At 37.6% G+C, this 25,351-nt stretch overlaps 1 protein-coding gene across 1 annotated transcript in view; it reads left to right on the forward strand.

Annotated features, from left to right (window-relative positions):
* The first annotated feature begins 3,612 nt into the window (after positions 1–3,612).
* rasgef1ba (RasGEF domain family, member 1Ba) overlaps positions 3,613–25,351 on the forward strand; it is a 73,841-nt gene continuing 52,102 nt past the window's right edge. Inside the window, exons 1-2 of the mRNA XM_079871754.1 lie at positions 3,613–3,963; positions 20,402–20,449. Coding sequence (XP_079727880.1) covers positions 3,895–3,963; positions 20,402–20,449 — 117 coding nt within the window. The 5' untranslated portion in view covers positions 3,613–3,894. The remainder of the gene's footprint in view (positions 3,964–20,401; positions 20,450–25,351) is intronic.

The raw sequence follows: 25,351 nt of genomic DNA on the forward strand, positions 1-25,351 counted from the left end.
TAGCAGTGTGTACATATGTGTTTGTGTTTGTGTAATTAGTCAGCGGCAGCCGGTTGAAAAGCAGGCCACCTGCACATGAAAAGCAGAGGCGCCTGTCTCTACTGGGCCCGTTTCCTCCAATGAGACCCACTAGAGCAGAGTCAGAACCATGACACTGGAGACCCCACGGACAGGACACACACTGATGAAAATGAAAGAGAAAGAATTTTGTTGTTTTCTTTATCTGATTCTTTTAGTTTAGCATGTATTTAGGGATTCTCAAATGGGGTTCACTAACCATTAGGGGTGCTTCTTATTTCTTATTTGTGCATCCCCGTTTCCTTTCCTCACATCCTTTCCTCGCATCTTAGCTCCACCCCATTTAGGATCAATTTGAGTATTGAGAAGCACCCTATAGGGTTCGTGAGGAGGGACTGTGATTGAAATGCCAATGTTTAAATGTTTAAATGTAAATACAAAAATAAAATAAAAAATAATGATAATTAATAATACATTTGAAAGTGTGTAAAAATTTGTCACAGAAAAATGTGAAATTCATATTTTGAAAGGTTAACAGACTCTACATTATCCCACCCACTACTTACCAAATACATAAATGCACAAATATAAAATGTTGTTTTTAAAAGGTTATATTATTTTAATATTTGTTAAGACAACAGTCACTTGATGTATATTATAAAACTTCTGACCACAGGACAGTGCTGTTGACCAATGAGAATTCCAGCAGTATTCCAGAGAGTCATGTAATGAAGTACTATAACATAATACAAATACAACACACAAATTCAAAATCAAATTGTATTTGATGTTCTGAGGAACTGTGTTTCTGAGGAACAGTGCGATCTTGGTATTATCACAGTCAATGTCACGAGAAAGCAAATGCAATATTACCATGGAGACTGCTTTCAGCTGCTTGGATACCAGAGAATTTAAAGCTGAGTACATGACACACCACACACTAAAAAATATTCTCACATCCACCGAAGTAGGACAGGTTCATAAATACACACATCTGTCAAATCCAACAGTCTTAAAAGTTTTTAGCTTTAGTGTTTGTAGTTTTATTATCTGAACATATGATTGATAGCCGTTCAAGACTGACAGGACGTCCTCAAAATGCAGTGCTAATCCCTAAAATACACATAGAAGAGAATATAAACCCCTCTTTTGTCATCAGGCCATACATGCCTACACAAACAACAAAACTGTGCTCATCAAAGGTCACTGTAAACAGATGGGACCCTGTTCATAGGGTGTAAAAGTGAATGAAGGATTAGACGGCATTAGATACCTGCTGCTGCCAATAAAACAGAAGGGAACAAACTAACTGTACAAGAAATTGTCCTCATGCTAGATGTTAAGTCAAGGTTTTTTCAGAGGTGCAGCAGCTTGTGCCTTAGGACACGTGAATCTGGATTTTTAACAGCGATGGCAAAACACAATTTGCATCAAATGTGCCTAATCACAGACTGCCAGCTCTGTCACTGCCACAGACATTCTTATGACCACTGGGCAACCATTTGATTTGTGATTCTCAATCACATTTGATAAACATTAAAGTGTGAATTATGATTTCATGCCAGGGACAGACTGAGTGCGAGTCTCTTTATCTTGCTGTTCCGCTTGCATTATGTATGTTCACCAGGCCATCAGCCTATGTTAAAATGCTCTGAACACATTTGGGAGCACATTTGAACTCGGGGTTTTTACACATTTAGGTCATCTCCAGGACATGAGGAAAGAAGGTCTCCAGAGACCCCAGCCACTCATGAACTGCTCTCGCTGCTTCCATCAGGCATCATGTCCCGCATCAGCAGGCTGTTGAAATGGCATTATGACTGAACACCAACCAACCTCTCAGCATTACACTCGAATAGTCACACTCCACTGTATAAATAATGCTATTTATTATCACCTCATCACAAACATTATTAAGCTAATTACTGAATCTCTTACTCACATCATGCTCCATCTGTATACAGTAACCCTAATATTTATTCAGTCATTGCATTCTACATTGTATTCTCTTAAAGAGAAAGTTCACCTAAAAATGAACCTTCTGCCATCATTTACTCACCCTCTATGACTTTTTCCTCTTCTGTTTAACACAAAAGGAGACTATAAATAATGCACTATTTGCCATTTTCCATGCATTCACAATGATTGGGGATTGGAGTATTTAGGCTTCAAAACTGTCATAAAAGTGAGGCAAAAAAAAAGTCAGAATTGTGATAAAAAGTTGCAATTATATTTTACATGTTTTTTATACTGCAAGGCTGTTGAATGCCTGATTCTGATTGGTTGACGAACGCTCTAGGTGTGCATTTATTTTCAGGGAAATGGCTAAAGTAGTTCCAGGCATGTCTTGACCACATTACAGTTCCATATCACTTTGCCAAATGATTTGTACAGCCTACAGAACCAGGGATAAAAACGATTATTTAAAAGAAAAATTGCCACAAAATGTTATTATGTATTATGCATTTGTATTTTGAAAAGGACATATCTCTCTCATTCGCGCATTTTCAGCAATGCTCTGATGATTTTATCTGTAAAATAGTTTAGCAACTTAAAAGCTACATGGCGTTTCTCACTAGCAAGAAACAGATAAATGTAGCTTCGCTATTATGCTGGTGCACTAGTAGATAAACGGAGCTTTGCACTGTATGCTAAACGCACAGACTCAGGTAATTCACACGTTAATGTCTCTCTCTCTCTAATAACTTTATTAAGTCTGCTATCATTGGCATGTTTTATGGACAAAAACCTGACAAAAGTCTTGAAATACATCATCTGAACAATTTTTGAGGTGTGGTAACCGTAGTATAAGCGGAATAATTGCCCAGACAGCAACATAGTGTCGGCACAGATCCGGCCCACATCTGGTACGTGTGGATTCCATGTGTACCAGATGTGGGCCGGATCTGGGCCAACACTATGTTGCTGTCTGGGTCCCCTAATAATTCAACGGCCCGGAATCAATTATTCCATACCTATTCCATGGCAGAAACAAGCATGTGAGTGACAGGTTGTCCCGCCCTCGCGCCAGTAAACACGTCATCCGAGATGAGAAGAGATATTGCTGCAACTGGGAGGTTATTTTGATTAAAGCACCTACGACATGCACATAAATCTATAAGGATAATGATGTGCACGAATAAATCATTTATAATAAATATAGCCTACTGCAATATTAGCCTAGCCTACATAAAAAATTGGAACTGTCCACTTTAATTTCATGATGATTTTAAGTCATTAATCACAAATAAATTTCCCATCCAGTAGCCTAAGTCTGACCGCTGTCTGACAAGAGTTTTGAACGAATTTCTCAAAAGCATCGTAAGCCTAAATTGATCGTAGAGAAACGCAGCCCAGATAAATTTAACTTAAGTTTCAACAGGTTTTATTTGTGCGCTATTCTCCCAAGGTGAGTGAGTGAGTGAGTGAGTGAGTGCACTTTTGAAGGCTTCGAGTTCGACGTGAAAGTGTGGTCTCGTTAAAACAGACAGTCAGAAAACTTCCTTAAGATTCCAGAAAGAATCAGGCAACCTGTCGGAGCTTTACATGTGTGTATCTGGCGTCCCCTCACCGATCCTCCTCCCTCCCCTACACGAGGATTACAAGTGGCGTTCAATGAGCTCGACTGCACCGCGCTCGCAAGCAGACACACGCGCTCTTCACTAGACAAAGACAATGAGCTGTCACACCTTTAAAATGACTCCTGTGTGTTCAGACTGAAAGAAATGCTGAAAGGAAAATCCAGGGAGCGAAAAATCGGTCTGTTGTGCAGTAGGAAACCGCTGCTGGAACAAGACTACCTGTGGGCACTGTAGTGAGACAACAGCAGCCAGCGGCGATTTCAATCTTCCGGCGGAACACACAACACATATTTATATGGCAAAGTTCCTCGCCGAGCTTCTGGGATGTACACTGCCCGAAAAAGGAGCATCTCCCATCTTCGAGGTGAGATCAAAATGCGTCTTGTAGTAATCTGGTTGTTGAAGCTATTAAAGTGATGCTCAGGTTAGTGGAGGAGGCAGACTGGTACCTTCACAGCAGTTTGTTAACGCTGCTGCCACACAATGGGGGGCTCACCTGAGCAGTGAAATAATGGTTCAAGCTTAGGCTATATCCCATTTACCTAAACAAACACATAAAAAGCTTTTCATGTATAAAACAGTGTGTTCGGGTGGATATGAAACCTAAATCGTTAAATGGCAATGGAAAGGAGACAGCCTTGATGTCCTTAAGAAGCTCCAGATTGTATTTGGGTCAGTGTGTCAGGGGAAATTGCACCTGTACACAAAACAGCATATCTGTAACCTCAAACACAACATACGAGGAGATGGATATCATGAAATGTAAGATTAGTTATTGAAGTCTGTGTCCAAAAGATCCATTTCATACATTTTGTCAAAACAAACCCTTCCAACCAATATAACTAAATTTACTGCAAATCATGTTCTATTTGGACTATCTTTGTGATATGAAAACTGCATGAATCAGTCCGATTCTTTTCATTTACAGATGTACTTTGCATTGTGCTCCTGCTTCAACTGTGCAGTCAATGGATTATGAATAAGCACACATATACTTTGTATCATGGTAAACCCCCACATGTGCGTGCACCTTGTGAGGGCAACACATTCCATGTCTTATGTTTGGATGGTTTGTTTATCATGTCAGCTGCTGCTTGATTTACGTTATAATCCCCCAGATCAAGCCATTTCAAATCAGTGTGTGTGAGCATCAAATTAATCTATGCTTTTCAATTATCTCTTGAAATGTGTTGGTGATGGTCATAATCGGCCCGTAATGGCAGTTTCATTGAGTGAAGAACAACTGCAGTACGGTGGTGTTGAGGGATTAGCGCCCGGGCCGTTATATAAGAGAATATTCTGTTTGTTCTGCACAAAGCCATCAGATCAGCCGTTGCCTCTAATCTCATCATGCCTTTCTTCCCCTTGTGTTGCTGTTTAAATTTTAAACTCTCTGTGTGTCTTGTGTCCTGCTGTTTTGCATTTATCTTAATTGATCTTTTTCTTTGATTAGGGAATGTTGTAAGAAAGAATAACAGGCCTATAGAGTCGTTTCGGTTGTTGGGTTTTGATCAAATTTAGGTTTAGGTCTGTTGAGTGCAGTAACTGCAGTTTGTTTTTGTTTGACTTTAGTTTAAAATGGATCAACACTTTCTTTTCATAAAAAAAGTTTGAGAGCACTTTGATAGTGTTGTCATAATTTCAGCAGAAATACTTGAAGAAATATCTTAGCCACTATTGGGGGGGTATATTGGCCTTTAGGTCAAAAGAGTTGAGAGCCATTGGGTTAGAGATTAGTGGCTAGATTAGATTTGGGTTTGTTGTATTGGTTGTTTTAAATTTGACATGGTGTGTGTTTTTGCAGCTTACTTGGGCTCAGGATTTAGCTTTCTAAAAATTTCCATTAAAAGAGTTGAAATGATTGGAGAATGTGGCTGGTCAGATTACTATGGTGTGGAGGGCGTAGGTGTTAACATTTACATTTATGAATTTAGCAAATGCTTTTATCCAAAGCGACTTACAAAAGAAGAACAAAGCATTCGTCAAAGAACCAACAATCGTTGTTGTACACAATGCCAGGTTTATTAGACAATTAGATTAGGAAACCAGCTAGAAAACAAAACAAACAAAAAAAACAGAAAAAAATGTTTTTTTTAGTGTGTGTAAGTGCATTAGAGTGTGAGGTCATTGAATGTTGAGTTGGCTCAGATCTGGTCCTCATTAGTGTCCTGTGGTCACTTGTTTGACACTCCGTATGAGACTGAGTCAGGCAAGGAGCACACATGCACACACACAAACATCACACACACCCACGCTTTGCCCCCCACATACACGCATGGCTGCTTGATATTTGGCTTCTTGAATTATTATTATTATTATTTTAATTTTCTACCTAAAATAAAATAGTTTCAGTTTAATTTGTACTTGAAAGCATCCTAATACAATTTTGAAACATTTTATAGCAAAGTTTTATCATTTAAAACAAACTGATTAAACCTAACAAAATTATGAATTCATTCATTTATCAATTTTTACAGTATTTAAGCCTTTTTAGTCCTTTTTAGAGTGTTTTTTCAAATAGATACGTCATTTTTAACAGCAATAATACAGTTGGTGTACAATACCATAAAAGGATTTCAAAAGGTAATTGTCCAATGTCTGATCTCACCAAGGGCACCATGTACAGTAAGTCAGGACCGCTACTACATCATTCAGTTGTTTGAAAGATGTGTAGAGTATAGCACCCAAACAAATGTCATCTTCCTAAATGGATTTTGAGATATGGAGGGATGAGAGAGCAAAAGTCCCATCCTGAGAGGAGTTTTCATTTAGAGGGCATATGCTCTCAGCTTCACTCCTAATCAGACCCACGTCAGGATGTCAGTGTTCTCGACAGGTCATTTCATAGTGGACACTAAAATGCTACCAAGCCAAAACTGAACCCATTTCTTCCCTTAAACTAAAACCTGCTGGGTAATTGACTCGATTGGTGTGAGCTTAGAAATGACTGGACCTTATAAGAAGAATTTATGCTGCAATCTATGTCTTTTTATCTGGAATGTTGCAGCTTTCTCTAAAGCTAAAGCTCAATTAGGTTTAAACACACTTTATGATCGCTACTCTAGTTTGATATTTAAAATTGCAAATGCAACTAGTTCTCTCAAAATGCTTTTTTCCAATTTCATTCATTCAAACAAGGCTAAAACACAACTTTACTATTAGTATTGGTATGGTTTGTTTGAGTGCAAGCATTTGGCATCCATAGTGTTTATTTAAAGTGTAGTGCAGAGATAACTAATGTAGAAACTATGTATATTTTTAATGTTAACTCTTTCTCCTATTGCTTCCACTGTGAGGCAGTATTTAGAGAGGCCATCTCAAAAGTGAGAACCACTGTTTACCATTCAGTTTTGATGTGTGTGGGTCTTGTGTTGTTTTGACACTGAAATCTGCTTAATATGTTGGTTTCATGCAGAAGTGTCTAGAAGAAAACGTGCTGCTTTATCCTAACTTGTTAAAGGGATAGTTCACCCCAAAATCAAAACTGTAAATAATTACTCACCCTCATGTCGTTCCAAACCCGTAAGGTGTTCTTTATGAATTGAGCGGTTTAGTCCAAAATTTTCTGAAGAGACAAGATCGCTTTATATAATCAACAGATTGAATTTAGGCTTTTATTCAAATATAAACATTCATCAACTCACACATAAGGTATGGTAAACGGAAGCTCAAGCATGTCCGCTTGACGTGCAAGAACCGATGAGGTTCATTCTCGTGTTGCGCAGCACGTTTGAGCTTCTGCAAGAGATTTGTTCTCGTACGACAAGCAGGTTTGGTTGAGCTTCTGTTTATGTTCGCTGATCAATGTTTATATGTGAATAATAGCCTTCAATCTGTTCATCATATAAACTGATCGTTTCTCTTCAGAAAATTTTGGACTAAACCGCTCAATTCATATGGATTAGTTTTATGATCTATTTCTGAACTTTTTGAAGCGTCAAAATTTCAGTTGCGTAGCTGTCAATAAAGGGACAGAAAGCTCTCAGATTTCATCAAACGGATCTTCATTTGTGTTCCAAAGATGAACGAAAGGCTTATGGGTTTGGAACGACATGAAGGTGAGTAATTAATGACAGAATTTTCATTTTTGGGTGAACTATCACTTTAATTGAATGAAAAAGGAGAACAGCTGGTTATTACTTCCTTCACAAAACTTCCATATATACAGATGAGTGTGATCAGTGCGGTTATTAGATGCGAATTCTCAAGGATATGGAGGTTACAGACAGCTCAGCATACAGAAATAATGCTGCAAACAAAGATGATGCCTTAACCATTCTCAGCCTGATCAGCATATTTTAATATTTAGGAATAACACAAGAGACATTCACTGGAAGATAACGATTTCCAGACAGTGGAAGCAAGTGACCTTTAAGATATCAAACTGTTTACAAAACATCAGTAAGAAATGTCACAGATTCACAGAATATGCTGCTTATTATTTTTACAATATCTGTTGAACAAATAACTTAAAGGTTGTGAAAGATTGCACATTTTTCTCTACACTCACAAATGCTTCGATGAAACACTTCTGTGTGTCTGATGTTAGTTTTCTCATCTGTTTGGACAATGGACTGACATTTATGCTTGTTCCTCAGTTTTACACATTTGTCCTTGCCCCTCGGTCATCTTTAGAATGAAATATAAGTTCTAGGACAGAAAGAGACATAAATGACATTATGCCAGCAGCCATATCACCATGTAGCCCAAGACTGGTTGCCCACTGAAGCTAAGCACCAAATTTGCCATGTGGCCTCTGTCCATCATGGCCTCCTAATCATCCGTACATACTCTTTGAGTGCAGAGAAAAGCTCTATATAAATGTAATGGATTATTTTTTTTAAATTTGTTTAACCTTGTTTTTAATGGATTTTCAGTGCAGCACAATAGGAAAGTGAAGGCCGGACTTTTGAGTGCACCGTGTCCTTTTGTATGTCAGAAACATGTGACCTACCCCCTCTTTCACTCAAAAGTCTGTTGGTGGAAGTTAAATTCATAGATGAATTTCAATGTCCTTCAGCATTGAATTTGTTCTACAGCTGAATAGCTGAAATCAGCATGTTTGAGTTTAAACATGGTTGACTCAAGAAAATAAAATGCTGTGCAAAGTAATGGCTTTTGCCACGATCAGTCATGAGGTAACCACAAACCGCTTTTTCGTAGCGGAAGGGAATATAGTTTATGCTGAATAGTACAGAGTCGTGTTGGTGATCTAGTTAAGCATTTTGTCTGTGTTGCTTTGTAAATACATCTCTGTCTGTATCACCGTTGTTCTTTTTTCTTTGACTGTGTGAGTGTTGGAGATTTATTTGACCCTATTTCCTTTTTCATGCCTTTATGCTGAATTGTTTTTTTGGGTCAAAAACTCAGTTGATATAGTTACTTCTATACTATTGGTATCTTAAGTTCACCGAAATTTCTGCCATCATTTAGCCTCATTCATTTATTTCTAGTAAGTATGACTTTCTTGCATGGTGCACAAGAGGAGTTATCTAGCAGAAAGTTGTTTTGTTTTTTCAGTCGGATGAAAGTGAACTAACCACCCTTTTATACAGTATATGCAACCATTATCAAAGTGTTTCCAGAGGCAATGGTTAAATCAACACAAGATCCAAGTCAAATGTGAAAGTATCACCAATCATGAATTTCTCAGAACATGTAAACATACTTTATTTATTGTTAACAATTTGTGGCTTTAAATTTACATGATTAAATTTAAAGTGTTATTTGTTAGAAGTCATGTTTTAATGTAAATTATTCATAGCTGCTTTAAACCATTAACGTTTATAATACCATCATAATTGCAATTTTGAAAAATATGGAAATCTGTTCAGACAATATACTGGCTTATAATAATTATAATCGTGATAATTGCTAATATAATGGTTTAAATTACGTTTTAACATAATTATGTGCTTCTCATGTAGGAATGATTTCATTTTCATAAATGTATTCTCTAAGGTCTGCGTTTACAGTATGTGCAGCTATTTTCTGCTGAAAGGGCTTTGAAGGCTTTATCTCTTTTTGTGCCTATTAAGAGTTTTTAATTGACCTTCATTGACTCTTATCTGAGGCAATTTCCATTTTAATGAAAGAGTTTTGACTGGGGTAACGGATCCCTCTTTCCTGGGCGTAATTCTGGCTTTTCACTTGAAGACATAAGCATACTGAGTTATACTCCTTTATACCCAGACCATTATTGTTTATTGATTGTTTTCTGTTAAAATAGTTTTTTTTTTTTTTTGCCGGGTCTTGTATGTTGATTATGGTGATCAAACATCAACATCACAATTATGTCCAAAGATACACCGAAATGGTTGTCTTGAGATGCTCTAACATGCATTCAATGCTCTATTTTTTTCTTTGTAAATTTCCTCTTTCCTCTCACAGTGAATTAATTTGAAGGATTTTTTTTTTCCCTGGGAAAACAGGGAAAGCCTCGGTGTTGTTTCTACAGCATAATCTCATCAAACAACGCTTCTCTTGGAGACCTTCTACTCCCGATGCCGTGTGTCAATCTTCTTTGTGTCTCGTTAGTCATGAACAAAGGCCCCGCTCAATCCACCTGCTGTTTGGAACTGGGAATCATCAGGCTCAAGGTCTCAAAAGAGAGAGATGTCACTCACACATAACAAGCTAATCAGCAAAGATCTTGGCGGCGAATTACGCGAAGGGACTTACAATGGAAAAGGTGCTTGCCAAAAAGATTTTTAATGAACACTTGGTTGCCTGCATATTGCAACTAATGCCTCTTGTGCTTTCATAAGCAGCTGTGTTTCTAAATCATAGGAAGCTCTCTCAACCTAAATAATAAGAGCTAATTTGCACAAACCTTGGTTAATTTGTATAAACAGTCCTTTTTTGTATTTGAGAGGACTGAAAACCCCAGTTTCAGTCCTCTCAAATACACCACAAGGGGGCTCCTATACATTTCTAAACTCTGTCCAAAGACCCACTTCGAAAAGTGGAGATAAAACCATCAAGTGATAAATTAAGTAGTGCATTACAACACTGACTTAGTGTTTTAGAAATGTTTTGCCTTTCATGGAAAGGTGAAGTGGGGTCCAAATGTCTGAGACCACTATTAATTTTTTTCTTTTTGCATTTGTCTATGGCAAAACAGATATATCTCGTACAATACAATTTCAGTTTGAAAATGTAAAAGAACAGCTGATCTTTTGTACAAAGGGCTTTATGGTTAATTAAATTATTTGGTTAGTGACCAAGACATTAAATCCTAAAACTAAATCCAAAAAATATTTTTTTTATGTCCAGGTTTTATATAGATTCTGAATGCCAGATTTTCAATGTTATTCTGACCTCTACCATCTTCAGTCATTCAGATCTCCATCTGTTGAATATGCCTTTTAACAGGGCTTTTGTAATTATATGAAAGCTCCAATACTTTAGTGAGCCTTCAAGAGCAAGACTGGGGTCATAAAATATCACATTGGCTTTCTCTCAAGACCTTTCTCAAGATGTCAAGGTAATTCATCCTGAACTGTAAAAAAAAAGACCATCTACGTTATTTAGTCCTTTTGTTTTATGAGGCATGTTCTGTGCATTTGCTGCCTGTCACACACTGTGAGAGAGGACTCACAGCTGGGCAGGCCAGAGGTGAGCAGACACTGTCAGGACATCAGATGTTAGTGCACTGATGGGACCTCAGCCTGCCGTATCTCATCCCCATGACAGCCATGCACTCAGTCACCCTGACGCTGATAAAATGGATGCCCGCTGGATGGAGCGGCTGCCTCTGTGCTTTCCACACTTTCACCAGGCTTGACCGACTGCGTCAGCCAAGGTCAGCTTAATGTAAGTGCTGGTGCTCGTCTGCTTGAAAAGAAGGGAACGAAAAGGGATGGTGTGTGATAATGTGGTAATATACCTCCTGTTTAAATAGTTGAACTACTTTAAAGAAAATATTTATATTAATTCTGTCAGCGAATTCCGAAAGTCCTCTGAAATACTCTGCATAGCTTTGTTTGACCCTGATGAAGAAACACTTTGGTATTTGATTGTCTAAAAGTGTCTCCAAAGCAGCTGTTGCTATGAAAGTGTTATTATCAACAGTTTTACTCCTCCATATAAACCCTGAAAGTCTCTTAAGGGAAAGTAGGGCATATATATATATATATATATATATATATATATATATATATATAAATATATAAAAAGTTGGGACACTGTACAAATTGTGAGTAAAAAAGGAATGGAATAATTTACAAATCTCATAAACTTATATTTTATTCACAATAGAATATAGATAGCATATCAAATGTTGAAAGTGAGACATTTTGAAATGTTTTGGATTTCATGAGAGCTACACATTCCAGAAAAGTTGGGACAGGTAGCAAGAGGCCGGAAAAGTTAAATGTACATATATAAGGAACAGCTGGAGGACCAATTTGCAACTTATTAGGTCAATTGGCAACATGATTGGGTATAAAAAGAGCCTCTCAGAGTGGCAGTGTCTCTCAGAAGTCAAGATGGGCAGAGGATCACCAATTCCCCCAATGCTGCGGCGAAAAATAGTGGAGCAATATCAGAAAGGAGTTTCTTAGAGAAAAATTGCAAAGAGTTTGAAGTTATCATCATCTACAGTGCATAATATCATCCAAAGATTCAGAGAATCTGGAACAATCTCTGTGCGTAAGGGTCAAGGCCGGAAAACCATACTGGATGCCCGTGATCTTCAGGCCCTTAGACGGCACTGCATCACATACAGGAATGCTACTGTAATGGAAATCACAACATGGGCTCAGGAATACTTCCAGAAAACATTGTCGGTGAACACAATCCACCGTGTCATTTAGCCGTTGCCGGCTAAAACTCTATAGGTCAAAAAAGAAGCCATATCTAAACAGGATCTAGAAGCGCAGGCGTTTTCTCTGGGCCAAGGCTCATTAAAAATGGACTGTGGCAAAGTGGAAAACTGTTCTGTGGTCAGACGAATCAAAATTTGAAGTTCTTTTTGGAAAACTGTGACGCCATGTCATCCAGACTAAAGAGGACAAGGACAACCCAAGTTGTTATCAGCGCTCAGTTCAGAAGCCTGCATCTCTGATGGTATGGGGTTGCATGAGTGCGTGTGGCATGGGCAGCTTACACATCTGGAAAGGCACCATCAATGCTGAAAGGTATATCCAAGTTCTAGAACAACATATGCTCCCATCCAGACGTCGTCTCTTTCAGGGAAGACCTTGCATTTTCCAACATGACAATGCCAGACCATATACTGCATCAATTACAATATCATGGCTGCGTAGAAGAAGGATCCGGGTACTGAAATGGCCAGCCTGCAGTCCAGATCTTTCACCCATAGAAAACATTTGGTGCATCATAAAGAGGAAGATGCAACAAAGAAGACCTAAGACAGTTGAGCAACTAGTATTAGTTGTACTAGTATTGAGCCTGTATTAGACAAGAATGGGACAACATTCCTATTCCTAAACTTGAGCAACTTGTCTCCTCAGTCCCCAGACGTTTGCAGACTGTTATAAAAAGAAGAGGGGATGCCACACAGTGGTAAACATGGCCTTGTCCCAACTTTTTTGAGATGCGTTGATGCCATGAAATTTAAAATCAACTTATTTTTCCCTTAAAATGATACATTTTCTCAGTTTAAACATTTGATATGTCATCTATGTTGTATTTTGAATAAAATATTGAAATTTGAAACTTCCACATCATTGCATTCTGTTTTTATTCACAATTTGCACAGTGTCCCAACTTTTTCTGATTTGGGGTTGTGTATGTGTGTGTATATATATATATATATATATATATATATATATATATATATATATATATATATATATATATATATATATATATATTCATAAAGTTTTTTTTTGGTATCCGTATTTTTTTTTTTTTAATGAAACACATTCAGCGTTTTAAATTGATCAAATGTGACAGTAAAGACATTTAAAGTGTTACAAAATCAATTTTAAATAAATGCTGTGTTTTTTTGTTTTTTACGTTTCTAATAATCAAAGAATCCTGAACAAAACAGTTTCCACAAAAATATTTCTGTCATGACAACTGTTTGGCATGGTAATGGGTAGGGAGGGGTGTGCGATATTGACAAAAAATTATATCTCTATGTTTTCTGTGATTTTCTCGATGATAATTAGACGACATTTTGCTGAGTGTGTTAATTGTTGGTACCTTGGCAGGTTTAGGGCTGCCGTGGATAGCTGACTTCTAAAGTTTTTAAACTTCTCCATTCTGTGTGGTGGTTAGTTTGCAGCAGTGACAGACATTTTTTATAGGCATTTTTACCTTTATAATGCAATTTTTTTTTACCTAATTAAAAGTATGCATCATCTATTGTGTCAAATTCTTACATTTAATCAATAAATTCAATTAGAATAATAAGGCCATTACCAGTCAAATGAAATCAGTATAAACAAAATTAATCTTTTCAATGCAGAGGAAACACAGAAGCTACAAATGAAGTGGCATTTAGATGTATTTACACGGACCGTTTAATGCAACTCGATGTGTGCATTTAACCTGCAGTTACAAATGCATAAATAATGTTTTGATGTTTTAAACATAAAACGTTGAAAATTGATATATTGAGATTATTTAAAAAAATGAAAAGATACTTTAAATATGAAATTAAAACCGCCAGTAGGTGGCAGCAAGTCACTGTTAATGAGTGAGTCATTGGGCCCTATCAATGCAGCGCTAGGCGCGACGCAAGTGTTTTTTGCTTGTTTCAGCCTGACGCAGTTATCATTTTCACGTCCTACGCCACATTTGCGCCCATCTGTTTGCCCATGGGCGTGATGGTCTGAAAACGAGGTGTGTTCAGGCGCATTGTTGGCGTGTTGCTATTTATGGCAATTGTAATAGACTGAGCCATTGACCAACTAAAACCTGGTCTAAAGTCAATGGCGCAATATTTTTTTTGTTATTTAAAGAGCGTGTTAGTAATGTGAGCCTATTGGCGGGTGCACAACACACGTACACTCTGCTTATTACACACACAGGGATGTGCCGCAGCACACAAAAATGCCAAATATTAAAAATAAAAGGATTACAATATAAAAGATTATTATTGTGTACATAAAGATATGGTGGAATCCGGCTTGTACCGTATGGTCTGCTTAAGAGCTTTAACCTCACGCATGAGCAGATCCGTTTCCTCTCTGGAGAAGCGTTCAGTCTTTCCACTTGCAATTTCCGCCATGTAAATATCAATACGCCATGGCGCGAGCGCAACTGGCTTTTAAAGGGAATGGGAGATGGGAATGGTTTATTGCTCGTTACGCCCAAAATACACCCATTAATCATTAAGAGAATAGGGACAACCCTTTTAGACCATGCGCTGGGCGCGCTGACCATTTTCCCCGTTGTTAAACTAGTGAATTCGGACACGTCCTAAGTGCACTTGCGTCGTGCACTTTAGACCATGCGCTTAGATCGTTAAAATAGGGCCCATTGAGGTTCAACCGATTAATTTAAACGGTTGATTCATTCAGGAACAATCCTAATGAGTCATTAAATCATTAATTCAAAGTCAAATGATTCGTTCATTCAAGCAATGCGTTTGCTCAGAGACGCAAAACAATTCTGTGGCTTTGTTTGGAACAATTTTCGTTTGCGAAATAGAGCAAAAACAGACAATATTGTATCTAAAATGTAAGTCACTGAATATTAACTTCTTTTTTATTGAACTGTTGTATAAAATCAGTATTACATTTGTAATCATTCTGATATTTGGAGAAAAAACGACACTCCTCATGAGATATTGATTAACTATGTTAAATGATATAAATATAAAAGACATACAGAGGTATTTTTGCCCCCTTATCTTGAATATTGGGTGCATTCTAAATACTTTTTAGTAGACTATAACATGCTGTGGGACTTGCGGGACTTGCTACTGCCAATACATACATGACACGCTGCTGTGAGCAAGTAAGACATGCTGCTGCTGTACAATATAGCATACATGAAAGATCTATAGCAGATCCATATAGGTGGATCTGGGGAAGGTGGAGGTTTTCAGAAAGGGCACTAACACTGCTAAGGCAAATATTAACCAAGTATTTGAAGGTCGAGCATGCAAGCTCTTTGGCTACTGATACAGCAGGACCCAATCAGCTGTGCTCTGTAGAGAATGACGTGATTGCAACCAGTTTGAGTTAAGGACCTATAAGCCTGTGCCATCAAGAGTTTCATGACAGAACTTTGTATTAAGCAGCACAACTGTTATCAACATCGATAATTAAAAGAAATATTTCTTGAGTATCAAATCAGCATATTAAAATGATTTCTGAAGGATCATGTGACACTGAAGGCTGTATTAATGGCTGCTGAAAACTTAAAATGTAATAATAGGCTATTTAAAAATATTATTGTGTTTACTGTATTAAAATAAAGGATCAATGTTAAGCAGGTTAGCATGACCCAGTTAGCCTATTGTAACACATATTGGATTTAAAGATGACAAATTGCCTATTTCTTGCTGCAAGCTGCCATTGAGATGATTGGAAATGTTAATGGATAACCCTCTCTACTCATTATGGACCTTGTGGCCCTATGTATTAAAATAATGCAGTGATGTTGTATTATTATCACTGTGCTGCAGGATTTAATGTGTTTACATTTTAAAGGAGCTGCATTTGTTGATCATTTGTGCGCTATAAAAGCAACAGCTATTTGAGAGATTTATTGTCTACAAATGCTATGAATTGTACTTAAACATTGATTTTCTTGAGTAACAGCCACTGAACTGAACTATTATCCATGCTGCATTTGAATTTGCTTTTGAGAGAACTTGATTGTATTAATTACAGCACTTTATTGGGTTTCTTTGCCATTTACTGTAATGATATTCTGCTCATATATGCCCATTTGATCCTTGCCGTCCTTGACATTTGTGTCTTGCATATAGATGCTTTTACTTCATTATCTCAGTCTGGGGTTTGGTTTGATTGGCACTTGGCATTAAATGTGTTAACGATGTCAGCACCCCCTCCCAACCACACCTATTTAACAAAAATGTTAAAAACATAAGCTGAAGACTCCTTTCATAAAGCCTTATTTGTATTCAAGAGGTGCATCTAATGTGCCGTGTTTTCTATCCATGAAGTATTGGGTAAAAAACAGAGAAAAATATTTGTCTTAGTCAAATTTTGCATTTGAATGCAAATATTCCACCACCATTATATATATCACACTGATCTAACTGTAAAAAAAACACATAGTGCATACAAATTTTAAATGTGAAATTGTCATTAGATTGAATTGGAACAATTTAACCTGCTTTTCAAAGATTTTATATAACTGACGTAAAGAAAGTTATGTCCATTTTTAAAGAAGAAAAATGCGATGGATAATGCCGGGGACACACTTAACGACTAGCTGAAACATTCTAACACTGAACTGAACACGATTGCATACCGTTTCCAACGACTGGAGCAGATTTTAAAGGGGTCATGCACTTTTACAAGTTGATTGTACTGAAATGTGTGTTGGCAGTGCCTGTACACAACCATCATAAAATGATAGAAATCCATCCAGTGTTTTTTTTTAAAACTTCTTATATGTTTTCCCCGTCTCAAATCAAGCTGTTCGATTTTGTGACGTCACAAAATCGACGCCCCTCCCACGATTGTTGATTGACAGGAGTGTTTCAACACAGACCTGCCCTTGCTCGTGAGCGAGCTGTCAATCATAGCCCGCGCGGATCGGCGCGGTCATTGTTGATTCGCTGGAGCACTGTCTATGAGCAGAATGGCGTCTAAGCAATTGTGTGTTCTTGGGTGTAATAAGGAACACAACAGTCATTTTGATGTTCCTAAATCCGAACGCTGAAGACGCATTGGCTGAGTTTTGTTTCTGAAGGGAATATTCCCAAAGCATTGACGCGGGGATTCCCCACGATCAACGTCAATGCTTTCATGTTTGCGCGAATCATTTCACACCAGACAGCTTTACAAAAGAGGGTCAGTAAAGCTTTTGCTAAGAAGCTGTTCCTGAAAATAGGATCGGTACCAACTATTCGTGTTCCTGCTGCACCTCCAGAAGAAGAAGTGAGTGTAATGTTTTATTAACCTTTATATTAATCTTTATATTAATCTTTGCAAATCGTTAGCACGCTTCACGATGAATGCGTCTAAGTTTTACACTCAGGGTACATTACGGCATGTTTTCTATGTACGACGTTCTCAATATAATTCATAATCCCACGTTTATAATGAACAACGCTTTATGGTTATTGTGTTATTAAAACTGTGTACGCAGTACGCACAGAACAGAGGGCCGGGGTGAGCAAAGCTCATTATCATTTAAAGACACATGCACTTAAACGGCGTGCTGAAAACAGAGCTGTTTTTTACCAGGTAAAATGAGTGTTTTCTTACAATACTAATGAGAATTTTTAATTAAAGTATATTACAAACTTTTAATTTATACCCTAAAGAATCATATTAGCTTGTACAAAAATGGCATTATATGACCCCTTTAAACACCGACTGTGAACGCAAGTGTCTCTGACGTGCGTTTGGTCATGATCAGTCGTAAGTATCAAATTACGTTCATAATCGGCCGTCGTTAAGTTTGTCCCCGGCTTAACTTGACTATAGTAAGACTATCTAAGCATTTTGTGCAACTGGCACTTCTGGGCAACTGTAGACCTGGAGAACACAGAGCGTGTCTTATGTCATAAACTTACCTCCCACACACACACAAGCACTCAGATGCATTATTTAGACTGGAGGAGGCGTTTAGCCTCTCAGGCAGCAGAGTCACAATGGAGTGTGACAGAGATTCTGTAGTCCAGCCCAAAAACATGCACATAGCAGGCTGCTGTGGTAACTAGGCAACCGGGCTCCCTCATAATGAAGAACTCTTATGTGACGTGGTTTCTGTTTGCAATTGTCTGTCCTCTCTCATGATTTGTGCATGTTTCGCTCTCAGATATTGAGATTACTGATGAATTTACATGGGTAGCAGTTTTCTGTGCTATTGATTTGAATCGAAATGGTTTCTTTTTCATTTTAGATTTGCCTATTAGGTTAAATAAATTTTAGCTCTTGTGGAAAGGTCCATCATCTTTAATGGGTTGTAGCAGGTGTTGTTACCCCAGGCCCCATGTTTTGTCTACATCAGCTGAATAGATTTACTCTAGAGTCGCAAAATCAACAGTTAATTGCTTTGTCCCATGGAGAGCGATGTTCTCTGGTTCAGGTCAGTGTTCAAATCTTAGGTTTAGACGCTCATTGAGTGAGGTTGTTTGAGTGGCTTGTGTGTGTGTGGGTGTAAGAGAGAGTAGGCCTATATGAGGTTCATTTTTGATTTTGTGAGGAAGCATCATGATTTGAGTCGGTTAAGGTATCTTTGTGCGTGTTGATGCAGCTGGTGAAGTACAGGCTCTGAGCAGTAAAGGACTGCAGACTGTTTATGAGCCTTGTCTTTGGAAAGAAAATCCAAGCTTGTTTGCCTTTACATGTCATGTTCGAAATGCGACTTACAGGTTTCACCACATACTTACAAAAAAACTTCCACTCGCTCCTAAGGCTGGAATACTCTGCAATATGAATTTTGCCCTGATTTACATTCTGGGCGAGTCTATACCAATGTTGCTGAAATTCAGAACCTGTCTGATTATTTTAGGCAGTTGGAGATTTTCACAGAAAATCATGTAGTGAGATTCAGACTCTCCATTCGGAGGATATCAAACATGTTTGAACTCCTCAGTGCCGATTATTTTAGAACACACATTGTTTTTATTTGTCATGCACCTCCTAGCAATGAGGCAAACGTTTCTGTGTGAGTTTGTGGTGTTCGGAACGACTTGAGACTGGTATCAGTCGTTTAGTTTATGATGCTCAGATTTTCTCTGTAATTATTTACAAAGTTGACAAGTGCCAAGTGTTTGTTCAGATTTGTTATCAAAGCCAATAATATTTTAAATCATTTATATTTCTAAGGGGGGCCATCGGCTTCTGAAATCATGTTTCGTTAACTTTTCGCAGTGGATAGAAACCAACCCGGGTGCGTGCAATTCATGAATTTTTATTCGCTTTCGAATGCGTGCTCGCTCTGCGCTTTCTCTCGCGTTCAGTGGGGAGGGGAGGGAGGGGGGCATGGCCCTCTAATGCCCCCCGAATGCCCCCCATTAGCGCCGGCCCTGTTTGTCGTGTAGTGTAGTCTATCCTCTAGGAACATAAAAGCACATCATAAAACATAAAAAATATGTTTTTTTACATTAGGTCTCAAATAATAGTCTTCAAAAAATATGGCATTTAATTTTTCTCTTGTATTTTTTGATGAAAATGATGAAATTGTGTTTTTTATACTCACTTGTAAAGACAGGGACTCCATGTTTTCTGAAATTAGCCAACTCACTGTCCCTCTCCTTATCCTCTCAAATTTCTGGATCCTTATGATACAGAAACCATTTAGTTTAAAAAGCTGCTGACACAAATCATTATTTCCGTGATCCGTATCCTGTTGAATCACATGTCCACTGCACAGAATATTGGAATATTTAAGTTGAATTCTCCTGGAATAAACTGTGCTGTTAAGTTCTAATGTTTTCTGATCAGATGACCTTTGTGTGGTTGCCATGTTTGATTTGTGTTCACAACTGTCATGCAGTGTATAATACTGCCTTCTACAAATATCAGTTCAGATTATATTCACTGAAGCAGATTATATTCCCTGAAGTTCTCTGAAACTTGTGCGAAAGCAAAAATCAGAGTCTTTTTAAGCTGTAGAAAAATGTGTCTCTGTGTTTGTACTTGAACAATAAATTTGTTCTTTTTTTCCCTCAACAGTGCAGGAGTCAGCCACACATCGGACTGAGGCATGTCACCAAACAACGGGTATGTTCTCCATCTGTTTGCCTGTGTTATGTCTTGTATGGAACAGGAAGTATTGATTTTGGAGCTTAAGCTGCTGTTGCCCTGAGGCAGGAAACATCAATGATATTTTCCCATCACTGCTTTTTGACAGCAAGACCATTAATATACCAAACATACGGTTATATACACTGTAACGCACACCTGATTACTTGAATAGTATTGTGAACTTATATAGTGTTTAATTTTAGGTGTAATATGTTAGCAATACATCATTTTCATAATAAATAATTTCCAGGCAGTTTTCTCTAACACATATTATTAAAATAAAGAGGTAGTTCTGCCCTCCTGAACAGAGCGATACTGTCATCAACATTAAAATGAGGGTAAGAACAAATTTATGTGTATACCTTTTGTAAATCTAAATACAATTTTGTAGTGCTTTTTTGTGTAAAGTTATTAATGATGCGCAATCTTCTGAGAAATCAAGCTATGAATGATTGATTTCCAGTCTTTGCATATTAAAAAATGTAACTTCTGTCATCATTTACTCACCCTCATGTAGTTCCAAACCCAAAATGATGAGCAGAAATATAAAAAATCTTCATTTGTGTTTTGAAGATGAACAAAAGTGTTATGGGTTTGGAATGACATGAGGGTAAGTAAATAATGACATATTTTCCATTTTGGGGTGAAACACACTTCAGGCTGAAATAAGAGTATTTTAATATAGAGAAAATGAATTGGTTTTGTATGAAAGGAACATCTAATCTCTTCTCACATCTGTCAGTCTCATTACATCACCTGTCTAATGAAGAAGAAGAAGGTCTTTTTTTTTTACACCTGTATGAACAGCATGACACCAAAGCACTCCATGTAGTGAGACTGTAGCCTGATCCACTGTCCCTGCCCTTCAGACAATGCAGAAGTGATGGGGATCAGGCACAAGCTCTCCATCAAAGCCCAGAGCTCTTCCCTGTCCCCATTAACACAGGGACCTCAGTGGCCCCCCACACACTCCGCCATCAGCCCGGCACTGGAGGCGAGGCTTTGATCCTCGCGCGCGTAGACAGTCACAGTCCTTCTGAAGAGTGCATCTAGGAATGCTTAAACATGACTTTCATCTTCCCAAATTCATATTCTCTTTTTGTCAGCATGTGCTCCACTTGTTCTCAAGGCAGTCGTGCCCAGGCTCAGCCGCACCCAAGGTCGACTGGGTTTATCTGACTCTTTGATACTATGCATTTGATGCCAATTTCTTTTCTTTTTTTTTTTTGAGACAAGCAGCTGAGTTCAGAAAGACAGCGTTGATGGGAATGTGGAGTATGGATCATGTTGCAAAAGCTTTTGATGAGATTCACCTGACTTTTAGACTTGGTTCACAGAGCCAATTTGTAATAAAAGCACTTCATTAAAAAGTGACATGAAGGGGAATTTATGCAGTGAGAACTACAGTTGGAACCAGTGAAATCTGACGTTTAAAGAAAATTTTTTGTTTTGTTTTCACTGAAGGTAAGACTGTGGCCCTGAGATGGGTGTATGAGACCAGCATTACGGGGGTCTCGTGTTTCACTGTGTGGTTTTCTTTGATATCAAAAGGCTCCTTGGACTGTGCTTGTGTTTTTGGTTGCACCCTTTCCTTTATGAGCTCACTCCCCCTTTTTTTTTTTTTTACCAGTGGAGGGTTAGCATGCTTTATACCTGTATGATCAAAACATATTTTTCACTCATCAAGGAAAAAAGGAGCTTTATTTTAATACCTGCATTTATACTTTGACAGGACCATGAAGTTAGATTACTAAAAAAAAGTAAGATGAAAAAAAAAGTTTGGAATCTCCCTAGACAAAATGGGGGTTTGGACAAAATCAGCATAAATCTTTACTTTGTGATGACTTCACGTTGGTTACGGGAGAACACAGATGATGAAAACATATTAAATATATAGGGACATACCACTTGGGCATGTACTGACTGTCACATGTACACTACTATAAGTTTGGGGTCAGTGTTGTTTTGTAATGTTTTTGAAAGAAGTCTCTTATGCTCACCACTGCTGCATTTATTTGATCCAAAATAAAGTAAAATAGTAATATTGTGAAATATTATTACAGATTAAAAATAACTGTTTTCTATTTGAATATATTTTAAAACATAATTTATTCCAGTGATGGTAAAGCTGATTTTCAGCATCATTACTCCAGTCTTCAGTGTCACATGATCCTTCAGAAATCATTTTAATATGCTAATTTGGTGCTTAAGAAACATTATCTTTGTTGAAAACAGTTGTGTTGCTTAATCTGTTTGTGGAAACCATGAATCTTTAATGGGGAAAAATGGGAAAAGATTCATGATTTGCAGTTGAGAAGATGAAAGGATAAAGCAAGCGCTTCAACCTCTGGGATTTGATTGATCAAATCTCTTTTCTTTATATTAATATACAGTAAGTGGATTATCTATAGGTCACGCCAGATGTGTTCCGCTCACATCTAAATGATAATACATTGCACTCAACTAATAAAGAGGTCAGAGGGCACATGAGGGGTTGTTAGCAGGATTGTTTCCTCTGCGGAGGCAAGAGAAGCAGTGCCTCTTCAAAAAACTGTGTGAGAACATAATCCAGTTCAAAAATAAAACATCACAAATATTATGAAACGTGACATCAAAAAGTGTATAAATCACTTGTTTTTCTAGTGACACTAGTTGTTTCCATCTACCTATTTTTATGTGCATTTTTGGATATCGCATAAAAATAAATACAATTCTAATATAAAAATATCTAATAAAAAATAAATACATAAAAAAAAACCACGTATGTGCTCAGTTGAGGAAGATAAATGTTTTATCTGATTTGAAAACATGTGAATAAAATATGACGGAAACACTGAATAAATTCCTCTATGCGCATCAAAAAAATCACGTGACTTTGCGCATTGGGATGAACTGTGATTCAGTATAATTTCCCGCCAGAATTTTCTTACACGACTGCGTTCCCAAACTGCAGGCGTCCGTGCCGTGGTTGGTAGAGGGTAACTGAGAATGAATTGGGAAAAGTCATGTGATAGGAGGCAATGAGACTTTTGTGCTGTTCACATGCTAAAATAAATAATGGTGATAAACTATGGCTGCATCCGAAATCGAATACTTCCCTACTATATAGCATGTGAAAAACAGAACACCAGTACTTAGTATGTAGTAGGCAAAAATGATGACCTACTACTTCCGGCGAGATTCTGAAGTGCCCATTCGATGGACACTTTACTATCCCATGAGGCCTCGGGAGAGGATTTAAGAATGGAGGTGAAGTGACGTAACTGACGCTGGTAGGTCACATGATAATGACAACATGGCGGATGTAGTATGTCCGGATTTCATTAATACTACACACATTCATACTATATAGAACATACTTTATTTAACGGTTGCGAAGTTCAAATTCAAATGTAGTACCTACTCACAGTACGCGATTTGAGATGCACTGAATGTCATGTTGCATTCAAACTTGAAATGACTTGAAAATGTGATCTGTGAGGGGGTTTTATCACGTGAAATTAAAGGCACATCTCCATATCCGGAGTGTAACACCTGCAGTGTTTACCCAGCTTTGATGACTGATGATCCGAAAATATGTTGACTATACAGCTGAATAGTTGAAATTTGTTGTTACTATGTTTTTATAGTTATTATCTTGGAATAAATGTAAAAATGATGAGAAATATACATTGTTTTAACAATAAGACAAAAATACAAAGTATAAATGTGTAACTGGAAACATGATTTTACATAAAAAACAGTGAGGAGTTTGCCTCCTCATTTCAGATCCCCACTGCACGCCATTGCATTCTACTAGCTATATTAACATCCTTTATACATTAAAATGACAGCACGCACAAAAAGCTATTCATCACTACCAAAGGTTGCTGAACAGTGATAACTGCATTGACCCGTCACTGGAACATTGATTAACCTTAAAACAAAAGCATGTTTGCTTGACCACATTAATCAGGCCTGCGCTCAACACAAACGTGCTATGCAGAGATGCTAAAAACAAGAAAGCTATTGATTTTCTCCTTTTTCATGTCACAAGGGCAGGAGGATTTAACAGACCCTCATTATGCCACCACATGCAGTTGTGGTGTTTCTACTCCAGCTGATTAAGAATGGGATGGCCAGCTTGATTAGCTTGCACTGAGCTCCTGCTGCCTTCATCTGATGTCTGCTGCTGTGGCCAGAGCTAAGATTAGCTACAGCAACCTGTGGTAACTGACCCATGTGAGATTCCCTGTCTGACCAATACACCTTACTGTACAGTATTTGTGTTTGACTGGAATTAATTATGATCTTAAAATGTGCTTGCAGGAACGCATGTCGAGTGGCATATAAGACTCAGAGTAATCACACAAAATTACCTCTTTTTTGGGGTTTGTAATTGTGATTACAAGACCACATAAAATGTGTTATTAGTCCTTATTACATGGCTTGGTTGAATTCCAATGTAGAATGCGGTGTGTTATTTCTTGATATCAGACCGCTGCGAAGTATAACACACCGTTGCCATGAAAAACAGAGCGTTGCTATGGACGCAGAATTCTAACTGTAGAGACGGAACAGACTGTTTTCTTTAGCGGAAGCAATACAATCGTTTTTTAAATCAATTAACTTCTTTTTAAATCAATATTTTTGACCCCCGATCAGCCTGTAAAGTTGTATTCGCTATAACAACCGCCTCGCTCTACATTATCCCTTACATATTGTATTGAACATAACAAATGTTGATTAATGATATTGATTAACTTAATGAAACGTTTTCACAATAAAGTATAATCTACTTTACTAAATTAATCATTAAATCATCAATTATTATTATGTGCTGTGTAATTATCTACACACATACACTAAAACACCTTACTGACCCCAAACTTTTGATTG

Source organism: Squalius cephalus (assembly GCF_949319135.1).
Source record: "Squalius cephalus genome assembly, chromosome: 5".
Taxonomy (NCBI): Eukaryota; Metazoa; Chordata; class Actinopteri; order Cypriniformes; family Leuciscidae; genus Squalius; species Squalius cephalus.